Source organism: Meleagris gallopavo, chromosome Z (assembly GCF_905368555.1).
Source record: "Meleagris gallopavo chromosome Z, MGAL_WU_HG_1.1, whole genome shotgun sequence".
Classification (NCBI taxonomy): Eukaryota; Metazoa; Chordata; class Aves; order Galliformes; family Phasianidae; genus Meleagris; species Meleagris gallopavo.
In genome coordinates this window covers 35,934,834-35,954,934 of record NC_139435.1, presented here as the reverse complement: position 1 = coordinate 35,954,934, position 20,101 = coordinate 35,934,834, and the positions used below count along the sequence as shown (strand labels likewise).

The window sequence follows — 20,101 nt, the reverse complement described above, 5'->3', positions numbered from 1 at the left end:
TTCCCTGATCTTCCAATCTTCATTATGACATTTACTCATTCTATACTCTGAAATTCTGTTAGTCCCAAAAGAATTAACACATACCATATTTTAATTTGATGATTTACTCAAGAGAACCTGAGAGTTGCAAAGATTTTTTCTTGATTTTTTACAAGTAACTTATTTCTTTGACTGTTTAACAGATGTGGAGGGAAATTTTTGTCTGCAAAAAATTGGAAAGAGTATAAACAAGTGGTCACAGCTGAATACCCTGACTGAACTGCGTGAAAACAGAGCTCTAGAAAAAGGTATATTTCTATGATAATTCTTTTTTTTTTTTTTTTTTTTTTTTTTGGAACACATACTTCATTTACTACATTACATAAATCTTGAGGTTACTGCTTTTTTGTTTGTTTGTTTGTTATTTTTCTTTCCTTTCTATGTGCTCAGATTTCTCAATTCAACTAAGTAGCTTGAATTTTTATGTCAATATTTTAAGTATTCTGCCTACATTCTTTTGTCCTTACACATCTTTTAGTTAATTATTTTACTTAAGTAAAATATTTCCAAGTAAAATATATCAAAATAATTTTCTAGTAGAAAGTTAACTGCTGTGCTAAGTCAGTTAGAGGGTCTGATCTGAAAACATGTAATTGTATGTTTCTAATTAAAAAAAAAAAAGAAAGAAAATGAAAGGAGGTAGTTTTTATCATACTCTGGCATAAACTGAATCTTTCAAAACAACTTGTAAAAAGTGGTTGTGAAGAAGATGTTGAAATGTCCTACTTAGCTGTGATAAAAGCTAGTTGTATTAGGAGGTAGCACTTTTCTACATTAGTTTTTATATAAGTTTTTGTTTGTAGCTTTAGTGTATATCAGTAACATCAGAGTTATCGTGGACAACTAATTGTCAAGCAAAATAACTAAGAGCAATTGTGTCCATTGGCCAAAGCTGACAAGTTAGAGTTGTTAAAACTCTCCTCTCAAAGGCCCATTTCCTTTGTCATCAGGCAAAATAGATATATTTTACAACTATACTTGCTGTTCCAGGTAATTGTGCATTTCAGTTCTTGATGATATAAATAACTTACAGTTATTTACTTCCAGTTGATAGCATAATTTTTTTGTTATAAAACAGATTATCCCAACACATCTGGAATTTGTTCTGATCTTGACCACAAAGTTACTGAGCTGGAAGAGTGTAAAACCAAAGAAGAATTGTCATATATCCCATACAAACTAGCTACATTATATATCCTAAAGGTAAAAGAAAAATAAAAATTAAAAAATGAATGAATAAGTTACAATACAAAAAATTACCAATTAAAGTAAGTTTGTCTGCACATAGGATATACTTAAATGCATTGTTTCTCTCATAAACTTTTTCATTATAGAAATCCAATTCACACTATTTTATTGCTCAATAGATTTTTTCTTCATATTAAGAAGTCTGCACTTAAATCTTGGACACAGAATTATGGATGTTAAAAAGGAAATGCTATTGTAGTTAAAATCAGATACTGAATTGCTTAATTTTGCCTCTAAGGTGTCTGAAGTTAACAAAGAAAGTACCACATCCTTTGAGGATGGAGAAAACCTTTGTCACATGCTGTATTTCTCACCACAACACTTGATTGCTAGAACTGGCTTTTGATTTGCAGTACAAGGTCTTGTTTCAATTTCAACATTTCTGGTGTCATTAGTAGAAAACTCATTAGCCTGATGCAGCCCTCTGTTTATTGTTCATTATTGGTTTTTCATGTCAGCATCAATGAAATAAATAAGAAAGAGAAGTCTAAGGGTAATCAAAAGGGATTTCAGGGCCTTGGGGCAACTGGATAAGTGTGAGAAGCACAAGTAATGTTTTCCTCTGTTTTTTCCAGTAGCAGAGAACAATACTGAAAGGAACGGGCAGACCCTGCTGTTGGCTCTGAAGCTGGTATTACTGCCAAAGTTTTGGGTTTCTTCACCATGTGACAGTCTACACAACACCAGGCTTGCTGGAGGTTGTGGAGATATATCTTTCTCAGAGAGAGAAAAGGATTTCAGAGTAGGAATTGGTAGGGCTGATCAATAGAGCTTTAAACTAGATTCAAAGGAGGCAAAAGTATAAAACCTAGCCTATGGGACAACTTGCCAACATTTGAGGGCCTGCACTCTAGTGAGATCTTTCAGTATGCTTCACCAAGTGCTGGGTACAATGTAAAATGTTTGCAGTGTTTCTACACCAATGCACACAGCATGAGGAACAAGTAAGAGGAGCTAGGAATTTAGGCTCAGTCCTAGAGCTATGACACCAGTGGCATTAGCAAACCACCTTGGGAAGAGCCCTCAAAGTGATATGTTGCAATGGACAATTCTGAGCTCTTTCAGTGTGGGCAGGCAGGGCAGGTGAGGCAGGGAGTGTGGTGTACGTGTGGAAAGAGACAGGCTGTGCAGAACTCATAGCTGGCTACGACACAACTGTGAGTCCCCAGGTAAGGAATAAAGCAGACTGGCTACCCAGCTAGGCACAGACTCTGAGCTTTGAGGAAGTGATCCTTCAATGTTAAACAACTCTCTTGGGCTCCCTGATTTTCAGTGTTCTAACAAATGGGAAACCTCCTTGAAGGGGTCAAAGTTGGCTTTCCTGAAAGCGAAAGTTGCATTCCTACTTACCTACCTATTTTTTCCACACAAGATCCTGAACTCTGCTATTTCATGGTTGCTGCAGCCAAAGCTGCCACCAGTCTTCACATTCGCAACTAGTCATTGTTAGCTAAAAAAAAAAAAAAACAGTCTGGTCAATCTCTCCATGTTAGCTCTGTGCCACCTGCATACAAATGTTATCATCAGTGCTCTGCAGAAACCTCCTGAACTGTGTGCTTGGCAGTGTTTCTTTTCCACAAATATCAGGGTGACTGAAGTCCCCCTTGAGAACCGATGCCCAAAACCGTGAGGCTATAAGGCCTCACCAGCTTCCTTCTCCTGATCAGTCGGCATGTAGTAAACACCCACAATGGTGTCACTCATATTAGCCTGTCCCTTAATTCTCACCTGTAAGATTTCACTTTATCACTGATTACTAGGCAGAGCTCGATACATTCCAGTTCTTCTCTCACATAAAGAGCAACTTCACCAGCTCGCCTCTCTGGTCTGTATTTCCTAAAAAGCAGCATTCTACACATGCAAGTTGTCCCATCATGTCTCTATGATCACAATGAAATTGTGGACCTACAACCACACACAGATCTCTAGTTCTTTATATTTAAAAACATCACTTTGCCAGTCCCTTATGTACATTTCAGTTAATGAGAAATGACTGTACTGATTCTTAAAATTATATCAATTTTGAACTTTTTAAAAATTACCTTAATGGCATACTGAATGCAACTGAGTGCAGTATGTTACCAATTTGTGTTATCTAATTTTTAAATTAGATGCCCAGGGAAGTTGTGGAGTCTCCTTCTCTGGAGATATTCAAGTCTCGCCTGGACGCCTACCTGTGCGACCTGGTGTAGGGAACCTGCTTTGGCAGGGGGGTTGGTCTCGATGATCTCTAGAGGTCCCTTCCAACCCCTACAATTCTGTGATTCTGTGATTCTGTGATTCTGTGATTCTGTAAATGCAAAATTGTTATCTCCACTGTCCACTCTTCTTTTTTTTAATTATTAGTGTTTTTTTTTCCAGTAAGAAGTTTTACAATGTTGTTTTTCTTTTTCAAGAACTTAGAATAATTGTAATTACTGTCTTCTGTATTCAGATTACTGCTCTAGAAAAACAGAAATGGACCAGAAGAAAAAATCCACTTCAAGTAAATAAACAGACCTATATTTATTAAATTACATAAAATAGTTGAATAGAAACTAATTGTTGAGTTGAATCTAGTTGCTGAAGCCTCAGTGTTTTTTTCTAGAGTTCAGGGTACTTACATGCTTTCAAGGTCAGACTAGTCTCTGTATTTTTAACGTCATTTTGAGAAATGTACATCAAAATTGTCTGATGATTCATTACATCTGGAGCTCATTTTCTAGTGCTCTGAGTTCATCATTTCTTCCATCCTCTGCAGATTGTAAAAGACATGCAGGAAATGAAAAGCAAGCACATGAAGATAATCAAACAACTGGAAAATATAAAAAAAGAAAAACAGGTAATTATTCTGGAGCATGAATATCATTGTCTCATAGTATTAGTTGAAGTGATACAGATGGAATCATAGAATAACTTGGGTTGGAATGGACCCTAAGGAACATAATGTTCCAAACCCCCTGCCACAGGCAAGACCATGAACCTCCAGATATGGTGCTAGACCAGGTTGCCCAGAGCTCCAACATGGTCTTGAACACTTCCAGAGTTGCCCACAGCATCTCCGGCAGCTTGTTCTACCACCTCACCTCTCTCTCTGAAGAATTTCCCCCTGACATCCAATCTAAACCTTCCCTCCTTGAGCTTAAAACCATTCCCCCTTGTCCTGTGACTATCTATCTGAGTGAAAAGTTGATTCTCTTCCTGTTTATAATCCCCTTTTAAATACTGGAAGACTGCAGTGAGGTGTCCCTGCAGTCTTCTCTTCTCCAGGCTGAACAAGCTCAGCTCCCTTAGCCTGTCTTCATAAGGGAGGTGCTCCAGCCCTCTGATCATCTTTGAGGCCTTCCTCTGGACCCTCTCCGACAACTCCACATCTTTCTTGTACTGGGGACCCCAGATCTGGATGCAGTACTTCAGGTGGGACCTCATGAGGGCAGAGTAGAGAGGGACAATCATCTCCCTGTTCCTGCCACCTCTCTTCTGATGGAGCCCAGAATACCATTGGCCTTCCAAGCTACAAGAGCACATTGTTAGCTAATGTTTAGTTTTTCACTCACCAGTACCCTCAGGTCCTTCTCCACAGGGATACTCTCACTGAGTTCTTCCAGTCTGTATACATATCTGGAGTTACTCCAACCCAAGTGCAAAATTTGCACTTTGCTATGTTAAACCTCATTAGGTTTACATGGCCCCCCCTTTTGAGTTTGTTGAGGTCCCTCTGGATGGCTTCACTTCTAATGTGTCAACCGCACTACTCAGCTTGGTGTCATCAGTAAACTTGCTGAGTGTGCACTCGAGCCTGTCATCAATGTCATTGATGAAAGTGTTGAAAAGCACCCATCCTAAGACATACCTCTGGGGGACACCTCTCATAACTGGCATCCACCTGCACATAAAGCCATTCAACATAACCCTCTGTCTATGGCCTTCCAGCCAATTCCTTATCCACGTAATAGTCCACTCCTCAAATCTGTATCTCTCCAATTTAGAGAGGTATTGAAGAACCACGTCAAAAACTTTGCACAAGTCCAGGTAGATGACATTGATTACCTTCCCTTTGTCCACCCAGTCTTGTCACTCCGTCATAGAAGGCCACTAGGCTGGTCAGGCATGATCTTCCCTTGGTAACACCATGCTGGCCATCTCAGATCACCTGCTCATCCCTCATGTGCCTTAACATGCCTTCTAGGAGAACCTGTTCCATGATCTTCCCAGGCACAGAGGTGAGGATCACAGGTATGCAGTTCCCTGGGTCCTCCTTCTCTCTTTCTTGTAAATGGGAGTAAAATTTCCATTTTTCCAGTCCCTGGGGACTTCACCAACAGCCACAATATATGATATATATTCATATATGGTGTCAAGTGACTCAGCAGCCACATCAGCCAGCTCATCAGCCTAATGATTCCCTAGTCATTAGAACTCTGGGATGCAAGTCATCTGGCCCCATAGACTTGTATACATTCATTCTCATAAGGCAGTCTCAGACTTACTCTGCCCTTATAGCAGGGGGGGAGGAAGGATTTACTCCCCTAGTTTCCACCTACAGGCCCAGGGATATGAGCTTCAGGGACATGAGAAATACAAGAATCCTGGCAGCCAATAAAAACTGAGGCAAAAACTCATTTAGTACCTCAGCCTTCCCCATATCTGCCATAGCTAGTTCTCCTTTCTCATTTACTAAAGGAGGTGGCTCTTTTTGGCCTGCCTTTTCTGGCCATTGTACCTATAGAATCCCTTCTTGGTGTTTTTAATATCCTTTGCCAAGTTCAGTTCCATCTGTGCCTTGGCTTTCCTAATCACTTCTCTGCAAGTCCAGACAGCATCCCTGTATTCTCCCCAGGTCACACGCCCTTATTTCCACAGCTTATACAATCTGTTCTTTTCCCTTAATCTGACAGCACATTTCCTGCCTCTCAAACTTCCTGCTTTCTCATTCTGAAGGATGGAGAGCTCTTGTGCGCCTAGAAGGACATCCTTGGAGAGTAGCCAGCTTTTTTCCATTTCTTTGTCTCCAAGGATAACTTCCCAGGAGATCTCACCCAACAATTCCTTAAGCATCCTGAAGTTCATTCTCCCAAAGTTCAGGGTCCTGAACCCACTCTTTGCCAGGGCTATGTTACTTGAGATAAAAAAAATCAGCGGGGGCATGGTTGCTGCAATCTAGACTGGCTCCAGCTGTAAAATCTTTAATGATCTCCTCTACACTGATGAGCACCAGATCCACCAGTGCTTCCCCTGTGGTCAGTCTGTCCAACACTTGAACCAGGAAGTTATCATTCACACGCTCAGAAGTCTCCTGGTTCTCTTGCAGCTTGCTGTATGGTTTTCCCAGCAGATATCTGGGTGGTTGACAACCGCCATCAGGACAAGTGCCCATGAGCATGATGCCTTCTGCAGCTGAAGGAAGAAGGTGCTATCAGCAGGCTCCCCTTGATGAGGTGGTCTGTAGTAGCCCCCCCAGGTGCAGTTTATTAGTCCTATCTCAAATTCTAGGTCCTTGACCTGCTCCTCACTATTTCTCAGAGGGAGCTCCTCACAGTCAATCTAGTGTTTAAGATAGAGGGCAAAACTAGGGAATAAATTTATTTCATTTACATTTTCTTCTGCATTTAGTTACTCATTGCATCCATTCTCCAAAAATGGCTATTTCTTCTTTTTTTTTTTTTTACCACATTAGTATCTTCCCCATTCTGAATATTTATGCTGGTGTATTTGCAGAGATTTCCTGGGCTTTTCAGTTTCTAAATTTTCCTGTTAAATGTCACTTTCTTCTGATGACTGACACAACTGTGTGAGTTGTATCTGACAAGGATTATCTTTTTGTAAAAGGCTGTGCCAAGCCCCATTGCCGACGCAGAAGGTATTTTAGCCTTGTCCTCTGTGGGCATGCTCTCCTTTCCTTTGCACTTGGCTCCTTTTCCATCTTTAAGGTTTAAGTCCATTCTCTACTTAGCTTAGTATATGACAATTTTTGTGAAGTTCATGAAGTTAATGAGCCCAATAAGGATAAAGTCAGTGGAAAACAACCCAAAAACGCATTTCATAGTAAAGCATTATACAACTAGAATAATTCAAGTTGCTTCCAAAATATGAATAAGATTATTTCCTTTGCTTTGAATCTTGGTTGACACACAAAGTAACATTCATATATCTGGTTCTTTCAGCATTCAGACCTGATACAGGTCTCTATGGATGTTTCAGTTTTTTCTTTTAGTGTTATGTGAATGTGGTTTAGAAAATCACAGAGTCCTTCCACCTGTAATGTCCACAAGGCTACAGTGAGGATCCATAGGCTCCGCTCTTGTGACCATAACCCCACAGTGCTATGCTTTCCCTCGTGGAAGCATTGTGCATTTCATTAGTCAGTAATTCTCCCCAAATCTGAATTACGTACATCTTTGGCTACATTGTACTGAAATCTTTTTCTTCAGCCTCTGCTGCTTTAATTCATCAGATTATTTTTCTTTGCCGATGAAGATCAAGACAGCCATTTGGTAGCTGGTAACATGTATGTTTTCCGTAAAAATAAATTTCATTCTGTCCAAAGGGTACACACTGAGGAAAGATTCCAAATTTATTTCTCTACTGAGCAGACAGAAACACATCGTGTTTTTACTTAAAATCTTTGAGAGCGAAGTAGTTCATAGAAGCACTGGAAATATCCCTACTTCTTAAGCTTTCTGATTTGATTGCATTTATTACACAGTTCTATTGCCTTATTTAGAAAGACTCTTTTGCTGAGCTGTTTTCTATACTGCTTGTATTTTTAACTTCCCAGCTTTTATTTTCTTAGAAAAGTTAAATTTGTTTAAAATTGCTCAGCCATGCCTAGAGAGAATTCATTAGGTCTGGTCTTTGAAAGACTTATGGCTTCTGCAAAATAGAGGAGAAAAAAATGATTATCTGAGCAGGATTTTTTGCCTTAAGTTTACGTCCTGTGAAGATACAAACATCTTGTGAGCAACACAAAAAAATTTGCAGATAAAAAAAAAAAAGAATTGGAGAAGGAAAGCTAATACTTTGCTATTGTATAAATGTTCTCTTATTCACGTTTTGCTTTTCTGTTTTCACTCTGTATTCATTTTCTCAATAATCTTTTCTAATATAGGAGCAGACTATAACTACTGTAAAACTGTATGGTGACAAAATGAGGAGTCTGAAATCTCAATTAGAAGCTTACCGAGAGCTGATGAACAAGAACAGCCAATACTGGCAAACTATAGCTAAGGTAAACAAGAAGTGCAATTTTAACAGAAGGATAAGAGCAAAAGGAACCTACAGGAGATGCAAAAAGAGATTGTAGAAGTCATGTTTTCTTTTTAGTGACAGTAAACAGTAAGGGAAGATATAATTTGTGAAATTACTACAAAAACATCTTCATACTTCAGATGAGTAAAATTACTACAAAAACATACTCATACTTCAGATGAGTAAAACCTTACACAGTACGTTTTCAGAACAGTTTTCATACCTTCAGTTCTGTGATGAATACTTCGTGTTAAGTTCTCCCATACTATTTTGCTTATACACTTGAGAACAATGTTTTTATGAAGGAAAAGTAAAGACACTCACTGAGTATTAAGGAAATCTAATGCTATTTTTAGTGATGATCAGAAATTAAGGTTTATCCCATTCTTTATATTCTACAACCAAGCAAAAATTTCTCTATGTTCCAGAATTTAAGAAGTGTATTTAGAATCTGATGACATTTGGTTTCTAAATTTGTCTATTTTTATTTTTGTCCAAGATCCCCAGGACTTAGAATTCTAGTTCACATGTTAAAAATTTCTCAACTTGTGTGGAAGAAAAACAACAAACAATCAAATAAATAAATACTGAAGACCTTTTTGAAAAAATGAACACTGAGTATTGAACTTCTAGTTACTTTGCTTTATCCTATTTCTTTCAGAGCATGAGGGAAATTAACAGTCAACTGAGCCAAGAGAAGGAAGATCTTCTTCATCAAATGAAACAACAAACAGAGAAATGGGAAGAAAAAAAGGTGAAAACAGCTAGTTTGTTTTGTCATTGTGAAGTTAAACTGTGCCCTCATTTCCATTTCTAGTTCATGCTGTTCCCAACAGTCTAAGGGTTCTGAAAACAACAATGTGTCTTTAGACATGTACAACTAAATCAGTTCAGATTAAGCTGCTAGGCACTTGTCTTATTTCAGGGAATAAAAGTAATTTGGGGGTCATTAGATGTCAATGAAGAAGATGTACAGAATTTTGTTCTACGTTATTTTTCCACTAAAAATTGTTATTGTCATTTCACAGTCTTTTTCACTTCTCATGTCTTTTCAATAATTGTAAAAGCACAGCAGAGTTGTTTTTGTTGCTGTTGTTGTTGTTTTATTTGTTTTTTAATTTAGCAAATGATATAAAAATACACAAAGTCTTCATCTATTACAACACTGTAAAGCAGCTGGTTGACCTAAGCAGTAAAAAATAACTTGCATAGTGTTTCCCAGGAAAAAGGGGCATGATTAAAATTCTTCAGACTTCACAATATTTCTTTCTAGTAATGTATCAGTTTATCTAATCTATCTATCTAATTATGTATCAGTATCAGTTTACTAATGATCTGAGGTGGCAGCAGGTGCAGAAGAAGCCTGCAGAAAGCAGTAAACTGTAAGAGCAAGTAGCTATGGTAGTGGGTTAAAACAATCATTTCCACCAAACTGTATTGCAGTCACATTGTCAGACGATTTAGTAATATTCAAACTTTGTTCCTACTGAATCACTGATTATTGTCAGATGTTTCTGTTTATCAAACTTAAAAAAAAAAAAAAAAAAGGCCTTGGGTAAAATAAATATGTATTATAAGAGCACAGCACTCTCCTCCTTTTTTTTTTTTTTTTCATTATAATCACAGAATCACAGAATCACAGAATTGTAGGGGTTGGAAGGGACCTCTAGAGATCATCGAGACCAATCCCCCTGCCAAAGCAGGTTACCTACACCAGGTCGCACAGGTAGGCATCCAGGCGAGACTTGAATATCTCCAGAGAAGGAGACTCCACAACCTCACTGGGCAGCCTGTTCCAGTGCTCCGTCACCCTCACCATGAAGAAGTTCTTACGCACATTCGTGCGAAACTTCCTATGCTGCAGCTTATGTCCGTTTCCCCTCGTCCTGTCTCCACGTACCACTGAAAACAGACTGGCCTCACCACACCTCAGATATTTATAAACCTGGATCAGGTCCCCTCTCAGTCTTCTTTTCTCAAGGCTAAACAGACCCAGTTTACTTAGCCTTTCTTCATAGGGGAGATGCTCCAGGCCCTTCACCATCTTTGTGGCCCTCCACTGGACTCTTTCCAAGAGATCCCTGTCTTTTTTGTACTGGGGAGCCCAGAACTGGACACAGTACTCCAGATGAGGCCTTACCAGGGCAGAGTAGAGGGGGAGGATCACCTCCCTCGACCTGCTGGACACGCTCTTCTTAATGCACCCCAGAATGCCATTGGCCTTTTTGGCCACGAGGGCACACTGCTGGCTCATGGCCAACCTGTCGTCCACCAGGACGCCCAGGTCCCTCTCTGCAGAGCTCCTCTCCAGCAGCTCATCCCCCAGCCTGTATTGGTGCATGCAATTATTCCTCCCTAGGTGTAAGACCCTACACTTGCTTGTGTTGAACCTCATCTGGTTTCTTACTGCCCAGCTCTCCAGCCTGTCCAGGTCTCGCTGAATGGCAGCACAGCCTTCAGGCGTGTCAGCCAATCCTCCCAACTTCGTATCATCAGCAAACTTGCTGAGGGTGGCCACTATCCCCTCATCAAGGTCATTGATGAAGATGTTGAACAAGACCGGACCCAGCACAGACCCCTGGGGGACACCACTGGTTACAGGTCTCCAGCCAGACTCTGCACCACCAACGACGACCCTCTGCGCTCTGCCAGTCAGCCAGTTCTCAACCCACCTCACTGTCCACTCGTCTATCCCACACTTCCTCAGCTTTGTTATAAGGATGTCGTGGGAGACAGTATCAAACGCCTTTCTAAAATCAAGGTAGATTACATCTACCGCTCTTCCCCCATCCACCCAGCATGTGACAGCATCATAGAAGGCCACCAAGTTGGTCGAGCACGACCTCCCCTTGGTGAACCCATGCTGACTACTCCTGATAACCTCCTTTTCTCCCAGTTGTCTGGAGATGGTATCCAGCACAAGCTGTTCCATCACCTTTCCAGGGACGGAGGTGAGGCTGACAGGCCTATAATTACCCGGATCTTCCTTCTTGCCCTTTTTGAAGACCGGAGTGACATTGGCTATCCTCCAGTCTTCAGGGACCTCCCCTGTTTCAGGGACCTCCCCTGTTAATAATTGCTTGTTAATAATAATAATTCTTTTAAGGGCGGGGTTGGGGAAGTAGGGGAGATTAGCTATTTCAGGCACATTCAACCTGTAGCTCATGGGCCACGTGCAGTCTGATACAGCTCACACTGCAGCCATGCAATACCTCATGCCATCGCAGTGGCAGCTCTGCCTCACAGAGTGGCCCAGCTGCACTCCAGGGTATGGGGAGGGTACAGTGTAGTGCCAGCTTAAATTATGGCAAATAATTTTATGCACTTCAATAAATTGTCAGTCCTGTGAAAAGTGAAAAACATGCAGCCATGCTTTCCATTTTAATAAAGGAATCTGAGGTTTCAGGATTGAAAAAAAGAAATCAATTTTTTTTGTTTATTTGTGACTCTATTTCCAGTAGGCATACATTTGAAAATTTTCAAACGGAATGTATAGAGTTGTAATGACATCTCTTTATCAGTCTCTTACGAGAGAGAAATAGCATTTACTTTACAATCATGGCTCATTCACTTTGTCATTTTTGGCATTATGAACATTTGTGAACAATTTTTTTCAAGGATGAAGTACAGGAAGAGTAAAATTTCATAAGACATCTTAAGAATTCACTGAGAATTGAACCACTGCCACTGAACCAGACTGATGCATTAATTTCACAAAAATTTTATATTTTTGTTACTCTGTTTTTAATATGTTTTAATAAAAATGCCAAAACTTCAAGTAAGTTTTGTTACTTATATAGATGAACTACGTTATACATTTTATGAGGGCTGCTCTGAAAGTAATGCCTTCTATTTCATTATCTTACTCCACAATATTGGAGGCAGATGTTGGCTGTATGGCAGTAGACACTGAACCTTCTCAGCAATGCAGGTTCTTTTTGATTGCTAGAGAAAATGCATAGCTAGTGGTATTGACTATTTTGAAAAAAAAAGAAAAAAAAAAACGTGTTTTGTAGATGAGAATTTGCTCTAAGGCTACTGTGTTCTTTGTATTCGTTGTAGTTTCCATGGAAATTATTAGGTGGTATTAACTTTGGAGCAACATTCGTAGATGGAGCCTTAGTCAGTTTCTGTTCATTCACTGCAACTCAGGAAAGCCAAAAGGTCAGACACCCATGAGCCATTTAATCAGGGAAGATCTTGAGGCTGTAACCTTGAGGCTGTAAGATGCAGCTTAAAGGTAGTTAATTCCTTTATTAACTAGTCGTCTTGCTACACTAACAATGTAGAAAGTATTTGTTTTTAGTTCTGAAAACAAAAAAAAAGTTGTATTTCATTTAATGGTCATGAAATGCTCAGTGTTATGCACCTTTCAACAAAAGGTTATGTTCTTGAAGAGTGAAATAGGCTGCTTATGTCAGCAATTCTGTGCACAGCGTGCTTTCAGGACTGAGCCCAAAATGCACGTTAAAATAATTTAATTTATTCCTGGTTATATCAGAGTCCAGTTTCTTCCCTAATATGAAATCACTAATATGGACTGTGAAGTGCCAATTTTGGCTCCATATAGACACAGAAAAACCATAGCCTTATAAATATTCCAGTATGTATTCCTTCTGTAAAATAAGCTATATTTATCTGTGGAAATAACAATTTCAGATGATTTTCAATTTGATTTGTGTGTTATAGAATTTTGCTCAGTTTGACCTGCTAGTTTCTTAGCGATATCTTGTCAGAATTGCTTTCCAATTAAACGCAAGGGTATTTTTCAGATTTATCTATTTTGTACCTCTCTTCTGATGTTGAAGGAATTTCAAAATAACCATAGATTCTGAAGTTCTGAAGTCTCAAAATGAGACTCAAATTATGAAATAGAGAGCAGATTCCTATAGCATTTCGGAGTGAAAAATATGAAGGAGTATTTTTTTACAGTGCAGCACCACCTTTTGATGAAATTTTGAATGCCATCAGTATTTAAAGTTTTTTTTTTCCTCCCATGTTTTATTATATATCTAACATTAGCTGATTCCCAATTGACAAACAGTGAAGACTATAGTTTTTTACAAATTCTTGAAATGTAGCATATTATATTTTAAGAAAGAATAGCAAGTGGTGAAGTTACAATGTTCTAAGATATACAGGAAGAAAGAACATCTTTTATGAAACTAGGTAGAACTATCAAGATCCGAAGCAATCATACTTTCCTTCTGTGCTGACTTTGCACTGTGTGTGCAAAGGATTTTATTTTTAAATTTTTTGGGAGACCTACTCTGTAATTTTTAGCTCTTTAATTCTAGTAATGTGGGTGAATATAAGCATTGGACATTTTGGTGCATTTTCTTGTGAAAATGGTAAAGTCTGAGAAGTCTCTGTTTTTCTTCTTTTATATTTTCTTTTATAGCAACAACCTGTTACTGCTCATGTGACTATCAGTGGCAACATTATTCCATTGTTATTAATTATTGCATGTATACTCACAAAGGAAATACAAAAACTGATGTCTTTCTCTCCTCTTTTCTTGCCTTTCAGGTCAGGATCCTTGAAATTCTGTCTAAAAAAATCAGTCATCTTTACACCCAGCACATATTGAGTGAGTTTTATATTTTGGACATCAAATTTCTTGATCTTCCTACTTTCCCTCCTATTTTTCTCATGCTGTGGTTTATACCAGACAAAATCAGTATAAGCTTTTCCATTGGAATGCTGTATTTCAGATCAAATTAAAGAAGAATGTTAGGCCAGAAATATCTATCATAATTCTAAACTCTTTAGTATAACTGGATTATTACAGTCAGCAAGAATTTTGAGTAGACTTCTTTCAACATTTGAATATAATACTCTAACAGAATTCTTGATTGTCATAATTCATTTGTGCATTACAAATACTTGATTTCTTAATGGAGACAATTCAGTAGACTTAGACAATATTGCAGCTAATGCATAGTCATAGAAATGCTCAACTTTTTCTTGATTAGATCTTCTACTGGTTTCAATATAGCTCTGCAGGAATTTCACAATATCAGTCTATATGTGGAAAGAGTGTCAGACCATGTGGATTACCAGATCAAAATTCTTCAGCACAAATCTGAAAAGACTGAAGACTTGGAAAAAGCAGATGTGCTCATTTTAAACTCAAAAGCAGAACAAGTAAGTAACACAATGGAAATAAAATTGGTTGGATTAGAATTATTCCAGTTGTTTCAAAATTTGTCAGACTGACTATTCTAGAAAAGCTGAAGGAAGCTAGAAGTCTAACTGATAACAAAAAATATGGGAAATATGTATGTGGTTTGATAATGATAAATTGGTGATGAATGATTAAAATACTACAGTAAGAAAATGAAGTCTAATTCTTCTGGAACTAAATAGTGTGCTGTTATCTTCATTATAATGCTAGTATACATTTTACTACAAAATCTTTTGATGATCTCTAGTATGAATTGTAAAAACAGTACACCAAACATTGGAAGTAAGCAACATCTACTTCTTTTAGATTTTTTCCATTTGTGCTCTAACTTGATCATTAATATCTTGGAAAAGTCATTTTGATGAATAGATTTTGGATTAACATTTTAAAATATATCTTTGTGGCCTCCCAGGTAGCTAATGAAGAGAAGTCTGAAAACTCAGTGGAAATGGGACCTCTTTGGCAAGCACACATCATGCTGCAAAAGATACAGGAGTCTTTACGGAAACGAGAAAAAGCAGTTATTGACCTCCTAGAAAGTGAAAGACAATATAACAAAGCAATGAAACCTCAAATTACAGTCCTAGTATTCTTGAAAAATCTTGCTAAGAAGGTAGGAACTCAGTAAAAGTGAAAAATGATTTGTTGAGTTTACAAAGAAGTGCAATTTGGAAAAATGTGTATTGTCATTAATTATTGTTAGTATTAAAAAATAGAAAAATTATTTTATACACATTGATTTAAAGGCTAAATTGAAATTTTCAGAATTACATATGTAATTAAAGAACTCTAGACCCTCACTGAAAATTGACCTACAGAAATCTGATTAGACCAATCTGAATACTCTTTATTTGGTATTATTTTAAAATACAAATTAGTGAAAGTCAAAAATGAAATCATGGAAAAAACTGTTTTTCTTTTCTTTCAGTTCTTTTCTGAACATGACTTGCAAGCAGTTTTTCAGAAAATTTAATCTTATTTTTGATCCATGGTAGGTTCACACTTTATATTGTGATGTCCCTGAGGCACAGCAGTACATCAATCAGCTTGTCAGGAAGAATGAGGTTGAAAGGGCTGATTGGAAAGAAGCCTTTAATAAAGCTCAGGCTGACATTTCGTCTTATGAAGTGTTTTATGGAAATGAACCTATGGATGACAAAAGGTATATAGGACTGTTAATAAAGATAGAAATAGTATTTAAAAAGTAATGAGTTGTTTCCATACAGAGAAAATACATTTTAAAGAATCTTATTATAATTTTCATGCATGGTTTTGAAATTGAAAAAACAATAAAAATATTCTATAGTTATACTAAAAAATAAATCAAGGAGCTTAAAAACACCTGTTACAAAGAGCAGGAAAACAATTCAGCATATCTGTCTTACGTAAATTTTAACCAGTGTGTTATAAAATATACTGAATAAGCTTATTTGGCAAGCCTGTTATAATATCAACAACTTCTTTTTTTACATTTTTCAGGATGTTTCTTCCTCATACTTTTCGTAATTGCACCATTCTTGTAGTTTTAATAATTAGTTCCTTACAAAGTCTTCATTTTATTTTGAACAGCGACAGGACACAGTTCTCAACGAAGCTTTTCAGAAATCTTGGGAGAGCAAAGTCTGAATTAGAATTTGCTGAAACACAGAAGATAATTTTTGATTGTATCCAGACTGGGGAAATCCCCAACTGCATTAAAAGGGATTGTCCTTATGTAGCCTTGACAGGTGAGAAATCCTTTCATCAGTTCAGAGAAGGCTAACTTAATTTTTTTATAAGAAAACAGAGTACAACAGTAGCATTTAAATTCATATTGTGGTAACACCATATAATATCCCATGAAACACCTCCAGCTATATTCATTTTAATTAATTACTATATGAATTTATAATTCTGGGACTTCATATTTGTTTCCCTTTCCTCATCTTTTCTCTGGTGCCTTTATCATTTTAAAATGGGATGTATTGTGTACAATGTGTCAATCTATTTCAGTGTGTGTTCAAAGTAGACAGATCCAGAAAACCCTATAGCTTGACATTCAGGTATTGAACACAATGGGAATTACAGAACTCAGAGAATAGTATCCACTACTGAAAAATCTTACAAAATATCCACTGCATAAATTTAATACATTGAGCTCTTCTGAGAAGGAATAATTTTCCAATATTTTGCTTGTTTTTTTTTAATGATTTTGCAACACACAATGTGATTTTGGCGGTCCAGACAGGGAAAGAGGAATGGCTATGATTTCTATTTTAAGAATTACTATTTCTAATTTAAGATATTTACTGTGATATGTATTTGTCATTTAACTACATAATTATCGGAACTGCTCAGAAGACCATAAGGATGTATACTCTAAAGAGATAAGTCAGCATTCGGAAGAAATCATACAAAAGTTTGAAATGGAAATGAAGGTAATATATTACAATATATTATATCATATGGTTTTAAATCATTAAAATAAAAAATGCCATTCTTTTCTGTTCTATTCTTAAGGGATTTTAGATTTTCTCTGGAGTATATCTTAAAGTACATCTCCAGACAAGAGATAACTATTTGAACTGAGTTTTTCCTGCTGAAGTTGAATTATAGAACAATGGAGTCATAGAGTAACAGAATCATAGACCCTTAAAAGTGTTCCTGTTTCCTTGCACAGTCAAACTGTGCAAGGAAACAGGAACATCTGCAACTAGATAGGCTTGCTCAGAGCCTGGTTCAACCTGACTTTGAATGTCTCCAAGGTCAAAATATATGTAGGTTGCTCCAAAAGTAATGCCTCCTATACGAAGAATACAGTATCACTATTAGAACAAATTCTAAGCTGCAAAACTCTTATTTTACACCATTAGATATGCATTTTGCCAACAGTGAACAAGAACCTGCATATCACGACCATAAAAATCTTCACCAATAGAGATGACCCACTGTTTCTCAGCTGCTGTGATGGTGTCACTGGTAGGAAAATGTTGCCCATGCTGTCCCTAATTAATCAGCTCAAACAGATGGAAATCAGAAGGAGCCAAATCCAGAGTATACTGTGGGTGCGGTAGGATAGTCTGGACAAGACTGCCCATATGCTTCATGGTCTAAAAATTGATTTGGGGCCTTGCATCTGGTTGTAAGATAAAGGTTTTCTTCTTTCCTGACATACCACAGGAAGTTCAATCCCTCAGCTTGGTTAGTATTGCAGTGTAGAGGTGAGAGCTGATGATTTGCCTGGGTTCCAAGAAATATAAAAGAATCACCCCTTTTCTATCCTGAAAGATAGTGCCCATCACTTTACCTGCTGAAGGCTGTATCTTGAACTTTTTCTTCAGTGGAGAATTACAATCATCACTCCTTACACTGCTTTTTTGATTTTGGCTTGTAGTGGTGAAAACACGTCTCATTGCCAGTAATGATGCAATCCAGAAAACTCAGAAAACTGACCTCAGAGTGGTTCAGTAGGTCCTGTTTCTGATCCTGTATGAGCATTTGTGGGACACACATGGTGCAAACTTTTAAATATTCCTACATAGCCATCAGTGTTTCAACATATTGAAGCTAATAACCAGCTTTGTGCACATTTCCCTGGTTATAATCCACCAATTTATGTGGATGAAGTGATGCAGACACTCTTTGTTTCATGGTGTAATACCTGCACATGGCCATCATGAACATGACTTTTCTTTCACATCACTGATACCACTGCTGGAACTCACCACTCACCACTTCACTATGTTCACATCCACTGTCTCCATAAACTTTCAGCAAGCATTGATGAATGTCAGTGGGTGTTATTTTTTTCATCATGGGGGAATTCATTTATATACATTTGCTTCATATGCACTTCCACATCAGACATCATTCTGTCAGAGCGCCCCTCTGCTGCCATCTGTCACACAGCAACAAAAACGTAACAGAATATCAGAAATACCAGAAGAAGGCTCAACCTCCACTGCCGTAACACCAACATCTGCTTCTGTGTTATGCTGTGGGGTAACATAACAAAATAGGAAGCATTATTTTAAGAGCAGTACTTGTACTTTAATTATACAACAGAAAACAGAGTGTAATAAGGGCCTTAGTATATTTTTGTTCTTGGACTTCAAACTGAATAGTCCCCAAATTGCCATCGATTATTATTTCTTTTACATTTACATTGGCATTAATGCAAGAACTATCATGCTAAATTAATACACAGACTTTTTTCATTATTAAGTGATGTACACAAAAAATAAAATATGTTTACAATTATTAATTAATTCACTGATATTTTTAGGTGGTCAAGAAAACAATGGAACAGTAAAAAACACACCAACAATGGAACAAGTTTCCTGTTTTAAAGAGGGACACTGGATGAACATCTTGAATAATAGAAACACTTTGTACAGCAGCTTCATGATAAAAAATGAATTGGAAGAACTTCAAGCCCTCTATTCTCTACTCTCAAGAAACTTTTGTAGAAGTTTAAGTGTTTTGAAACTTTTAGTCACTTTAAGAAATACTTTGAAGACATCTTTAAATACAAAACAACAAAACACACACACAAAGCCCCCCACTATTGTGTCCTGACTGAACAAAAGGGTCTAGATGCTTTATTTAAGCAGATACAGATCTGTTTGTAAGTGGATGGGATTAATCTCATCAAATTTCCAATGTCTAAAATTGTGCATCTAACATGTATCTATAAGAATAGAGAGATGGTTTCAAACTGTTTTGTTTTTCCCAGAGCACGAACACTCTGTTCCACTGAAGGCTTGGGGTGAAGTGCTGTTTGGGTGTTATAATGTTAATAATAAGTATGATCTGTCCAGAGTAAACTAGGAAAACAACAAAATAACTTTTTGTTTATTTGTTTTGTTGCTTTGGTGTTGGGCTTTTGTTATTATTTTTTAAAGTAAAAGATTTACTCTTAGCTTTAAATGTTTTGGACAAAGAAAAGCACGTTTGTACACAAAAGGAAAATTATGCTTGTTTTTAAAGACCGTTCTGAAAGATGGGTGGCCAGCTAGTAACAGTCATCATACTAGATCATCATTCCACATGAAAGCCTTCAGAGAAGTCCCAGAAATGCTACTTTTCTTGGTCTTTCCCATTTTAAAGTAATTATATAGTGGGAACATGTTTTTAATCCTGCACATAATAAAAGGAATGAATCAGAGTGGACCACACCATATCTGACATACCATGTTATGGCACAGCTGTGAATTCTGTATATGGGCTGAGTTGAAAGTATATACCAGCAGGCTCTTTTTCAATCATACAGATGCTTTTATGTATTGATGTCATGGTTATATGATTCTTGTCATTGGTATTCCACATCATAACATCATGTGAAGCACTGAAAGTTAAAGAGTTAATGCCCCACTTCCATAGACTGCCAAATTTCCCGGTACCTGTTCCTCAGAAGGGAAG

At 37.4% G+C, this 20,101-nt stretch overlaps 1 protein-coding gene across 3 annotated transcripts in view; it reads left to right on the top strand.

The window, feature by feature from the left end:
• Positions 1 to 19,526, top strand: part of LOC116217534 (uncharacterized) — a 39,221-nt gene extending 19,695 nt beyond the window's left edge. The window contains exons 4-15 of one of the 3 annotated variants that reach the window (XM_085214478.1): positions 183 to 287; positions 1,118 to 1,242; positions 4,028 to 4,108; positions 8,375 to 8,494; positions 9,176 to 9,268; positions 14,044 to 14,104; positions 14,513 to 14,661; positions 15,114 to 15,314; positions 15,697 to 15,863; positions 16,271 to 16,428; positions 17,039 to 17,118; positions 18,966 to 19,526. In XM_085214478.1, coding sequence (XP_085070604.1) covers positions 183 to 287; positions 1,118 to 1,242; positions 4,028 to 4,108; positions 8,375 to 8,494; positions 9,176 to 9,268; positions 14,044 to 14,104; positions 14,513 to 14,661; positions 15,114 to 15,314; positions 15,697 to 15,863; positions 16,271 to 16,428; positions 17,039 to 17,118; positions 18,966 to 18,992 — 1,367 coding nt within the window. In that variant the 3' untranslated portion in view covers positions 18,993 to 19,526. The other 2 variants (XM_085214480.1, XM_085214479.1) reach the window with 2 other exon arrangements.
• The last annotated feature ends 575 nt before the right edge of the window (positions 19,527 to 20,101 follow it).